General features: G+C 35.4%; 1 protein-coding gene across 1 annotated transcript; it reads left to right on the plus strand.

Annotated features, from left to right (window-relative positions):
- The first annotated feature begins 433 nt into the window (after positions 1–433).
- Positions 434–3,540, plus strand: LOC142237206 (putative serine hydrolase). Its single transcript, XM_075308577.1, has 3 exons — positions 434–652; positions 2,208–2,302; positions 2,357–3,540. The coding sequence occupies exons 1-3, from the start codon at positions 616–618 to the stop codon at positions 3,311–3,313; spliced, it is 1,089 nt and encodes a 362-aa protein (XP_075164692.1). The 5' UTR covers positions 434–615; the 3' UTR covers positions 3,314–3,540.
- The last annotated feature ends 1,512 nt before the right edge of the window (positions 3,541–5,052 follow it).

Here is a 5,052-nt window from a genome sequence, read left to right on the forward strand (position 1 = left end):
CATTTGACGGTTGTGATATGGTATCGAAAATGTAGATCTACAAAGTGGTGCAGGGTATAATATAGTCGGCCCCGCCCGACTTTAGACTTTCCTTACTTGTTTTATTTTCGCTTTTGTGTTTCAGTCTTTGAACCAACGGTCGACCTTCTTGAGTGAAGATTGGCAATACTTTAGGTTTTAGTTGGCAATAATCGGTGCACTACTTGGCAATACTGTAATCAATTGACCATCCCTAAATTAGAGCGTTGTGGCGGTTCTTAGACTAGTGGTAGGTTAATAAAATCGTATATTAAATCGCCATATCTCCCATTTCATACAAAAATCCGCTATATTCCAGATATTAAAAAACAATTGTTATACATATATATAAACTTCTATGCTATCGTTCAAACTCTTTAACTAATGTTCAAAACTTTTCACTATACCCACGTGACGTTTCATTGCAATCTAAATACGACGGACGTTAGCGATAATTATTTTACTACGAGTAAACAAGAATTAGATTAATGCACACTAGGTATTAGTGTGTCGGAAGTATAGTATTAACCAGGATAGGTGTTGGAAAAATAGTACAAAATTCTTTTTCTGTGGAGAAGACAACAAAAATCCAAGCCAATGGCTCCTCTGAAAATACCTGAAAGTAAAATAACATGTAAGTAAATTTTAGGACAATGAAGATTATAGTGAATGTTTCAAATGGTAAATACGTACTAGATGTAGAATCTATAACAACTACTGATATGGGATGACTGTAACATTTTTCTTGATATCAAAGTCCAGAAAGCGATTAACTATTGGACATTGATCATCGCTTTGAATATCGTGTTTTTAATAGGTTGTGGAAAAATATTGGATCTTCTTTTGCGGAATAAGTACTTGGACACATAAATACAGGAATTTTTGCAAACGTATAAGTTATTCTAACTCCACATGGTTTTTGGTGTCTACTCCAAATTGGATTACGCATACTATGATTTACTTTATGCCAGGTTACAAGTAGCCGATGGGAATGCAGCGGTCTGGATGGAGAGATACTTTATAACAAGGAGTATGACGTAAAGTGGTATACGACCGAATCTATTGCCAATCAAAACATCGGATATGATGAATAAAATATCAATTTAAGTATGTAAAGTGTGGCTTCACCATACATCCCAGTCGGAACTTTTCCATTACCTCTGTGATAGAGTACGTATCTGTGGTATCAATGTAGACCATTTTCACATGGGGATCCCGAGATGCGGAAAGATATAACTGACGCAGCACTACTTTCTGGATAGTTGAATTAAGCAAATCATCATCATGAGGATTTGCAACATTCACATCTAGAGATTTAGATATAAACATTATAGCGTCTTGATCTGCCCACTGTTCTCGGAATCCGACCATCGCCAAAAGCATCGGAAACCTTAACCGTGATCATTGGTTCAACTTCCTCTTAACAGGTATTGATAGAACCGAGGCTGACGTGCGTCCTATATATAATTAACTACCACATGATACCCGTAAAGAGAAAACTCTTGTCCTACTAAACCCACCCGACCTACGACCAGATTACTGTGAATGGATGTTATATTATTCGCAGAGTTAGTGGATCTTGGTACAGGTTAACAGTTTTCTAACACTCTAAATGTGTGGCTAAATACAACATAATTTTATAACAACAAGTTTCTGGGGTCGACACAAGAAATCTCTCATTGTCCAAGGGCTTCAGCCCTTTTTCTTTTATTAACGAAAAAATTTGACGAAACATAAAATCCCAAGAGACTACAGGAATAACAAATTAAAATAAATTAAAATTTTAATGCATTTGTATATTATAAAGCATTAGAAAACTGATTTGAAACCATAAGGAGACTTATTGCTGCAAATCAAGCAACCAGACACACGGACAGACAAGCTCCATTTGACTGAAACAAAATTGCATCCAAACTTATTTGGGGCCCCGAACACTTTCTATGAAGAAGGCAATTTGTGTTTTACATATTAGCTATGGTTAATATAAATCAATTTCTATATTCCCTTGCATTACAGGTAATAAAGTTAATTTTTAATATTTATCACAAAATTGCCTTCAACTGCCTTATCTATAAATTGTTTGTAGCCTATAATCTCTATATACGTACATACAAACACTCGTTTGAACAATTATTTATATTTTAGTTCAATAGATTAGTATTAACACACATTTATGTTTTTTTTTACAGTAAGCAGTCTTGAACCTAAAAATGCCGAAGGTTCAACAATGGCTACAAAATATAGACATGCTGGTGATTTAACTGGAGAACCTCCCACTAGAGAGGTAAAATGTGGAATATGAAATGATTTTAGTAATAGAATGTTTCTTTTTTTTCAGTTTGCTGAAGTTACAATACCAGTGCCTTGGGGACATTTGGCGGGTAAATGGTATGGACCCCAAGATGTTCAACCCATTTTGGGTCTTCACGGTTGGCAAGATAATGCTGGTACATACGATTTACTAGTTCCCCTATTGCCTCCCGATATTGCATTCCTCTCTGTTGATTTACCGGGTCATGGATTATCTTCCAGACTTCCAGACGGTTGCTATTACAACACTATTGATAATCTCTATATCATTCGTGTTATAATGAAACAGTACAAATGGGAGAAACTATCATTGATTGGCCATTCCATGTCTTCCATTATTGGATTCGTCTTTGCTGCCGTTTTTCCCGATAAAGTTGATATGTTTATTGGCATTGATGCCTTAAAACCTCATCAAAGGCCTTATCCCAGTGTCATACGAACCATGGAGACTCGTATGGATGAATTTTTGCGTGAAGATGAACGCAATCGTAATAAGAATGAGCCCCCCAGTTATACATATGATGAGCTTATCGAGCGTATATATGTTGGTACATTCCATTCGGTCAACAAAGATCTATGCAAACATATGCTGGCCCGTAATATTCAAAAATCGGAAAAATTCCCTGACAAATTTTTCTTTACCCGTGATAGACGTTTAAAGTTCTATAATTATGCTGTTGGATCACAGGAACTATGTGTGGAAATGGCCAAACGTATAACTTGTCCATATCTGTTTATCAAAGCTCGTCATTCATCATATTTTGAGGATAAAAAGTATTACGACGAAGTCATGGATGTCCTTAGACCTAAACCGAATTTTGAATATTTCGAAAGTGATGGCTCACATCATTTGCACATGAATAATCCCCAATCCATTATTGAGCCAATTGTTGATTTTATTAATCGCTTTGGTCCTGTGGCCCGTGCAAAACAAGCCAAAGCAGCTAAATTAGCTGCCCAAGCCGAGAAGGATAGTAAACTCTAAAGTTAACGATTGTACATGATGAACGTGATATTTTTTTATTCCACAAAAATCTACTTAATCTTCCAGGGATATAATAGAAATTGTTGCTACGTACTATATTTTTTAAATCTAAGTGCTTGTTAGATAGATTTTTAAGTTGTTTATCGTTAAATATTTCAATGTAGACGATTCGTTAATAACTAATAAAATATATTTACCATAAGATAATAAATGAAATTCAAACTGGATGGAATGTGGACATTTCATGTTTTTCAAATTTTAAAGAAATAATCGGAAGAGAATATTTTTTCAATTTCAATTTCCATTTATTTCTTAATACAAAGCCAATGAGGCCAAATAAAACAATGTATTACATGACTATAGCCTAAGTAAAGATACATAAAATAATCAGTGTGTAAATTTAAAATTGTATAACAATTTTTACATGAGTAACTCATAAAGGGCCCCCCGCCAAATAAGTATAATGTAAGGGAATACGAATTCAAAAGACTAAATAACAGAGAGTGTCCAGTTATTAGCACCAAAAATATAGAGCATTATAGAATATCAATATCAACTTAAAATTGATGCTCCCGAAAAAAACATACATTTTTAAGAGAAAAGCATTATTCGAATCGGAGAAATTCTCAAATCAAGAGGCAACATGTTCCAGATACGAGCGACTCGCACAAGAAATGACTTTTCATATAAACAACAACAGATATTTACGAGGAATAACAATCTGAGGATTTCTCGTCGAGCGAGAGAATCGAAAATAGTCACATAGAGTGCTAGGTACCCCACTATGAATAACTTTATATAAGAAGAGCAAATTGGCACACTTGACATAATGAGAAAACGATACACCAAGGAACCTCACCACAAATTCTGAAACATGATCTCTTCTTCTTAGATTGAAGACAAATCTGACAATAGTATTCATCGCGTATTTCAATCGCTGAAAATGGGCAGCAGTCACTCCCGAAAAAAATCTCCAGACCGTATCTTATAGCAGGCAACAATAACGCATGTGCAAGTCTGTATCGAATCCAAGGTGGAAAGACTAAATTGCATGAATAAATTCGACGTAGAATATAATTTATTCAGAACCCACTCAATATGAGGAACAAAACTTAAATTTTGGTCAATTAGAACTCCCAAACACTTAATCTGACTAACAAATTCAATCCTATCCATCCCCAAACGGACCACGGATCACATCACTATCACCGCCAAACAATAATGCTTTCGTTTTTTACGGGCTTATAACAAAAGAATTATCACCTGACCATTGTGCGACTCTACCCAAACAATAATTAATGTTGCTTTCCAAAACATCAGAAAAACCGCGACGAGAGTTAAAGAAAAGGAAACATCATCAGCATATATAAATAAAGAGCAAGCACAACCACTTAAATATTACCCCAACTCATCTATATATAAAAGGAAAAGCAGCGGCCCAAGGGTCGAGCCCTGGGGAACACCCGAATTTAAAGGTAAAATACAAGAGGTTCTGTTATTCAAATCCACAAACTGAGTCCTTCCCCTCAAATATGAAAGAATAAATCTACACGCGGTTATGGAAAAATGAAATCTGAGGCATAGCTTTTTAATCAAAGTTAGAAAACAAATAGAATTCAACGCCTTCGTCAAATCAATAGAGATCAGAGTACAGGTATTGGCGGAGTTGATATTCCCTCGGATGGAGTCAGTGAGGTGCAATAGTAAAGATGTGGTGCTATGGCCCTTACGAAAACCAT

This window comes from Haematobia irritans, chromosome 4, assembly GCF_050003625.1.
Source record: "Haematobia irritans isolate KBUSLIRL chromosome 4, ASM5000362v1, whole genome shotgun sequence".
In the NCBI taxonomy this organism is placed as follows: Eukaryota; Metazoa; Arthropoda; class Insecta; order Diptera; family Muscidae; genus Haematobia; species Haematobia irritans.

What these genes read in the sequence shown, in the direction of transcription:
- LOC142237206 (XM_075308577.1), top strand. Translation starts at nt 616, where the DNA reads ATGGCTCCTCTGAAAATACCTGAAAGTAAAATAACAT. An exon ending in ACCTGAAAGTAAAATAACAT is followed by an intron (nt 653 to 2,207) that starts GTAAGTAAATTT and finishes TTTTTTTTACAG; the next exon opens with TAAGCAGTCTTGAACCTAAA. An exon ending in GAGAACCTCCCACTAGAGAG is followed by an intron (nt 2,303 to 2,356) that starts GTAAAATGTGGA and finishes CTTTTTTTTCAG; the next exon opens with TTTGCTGAAGTTACAATACC.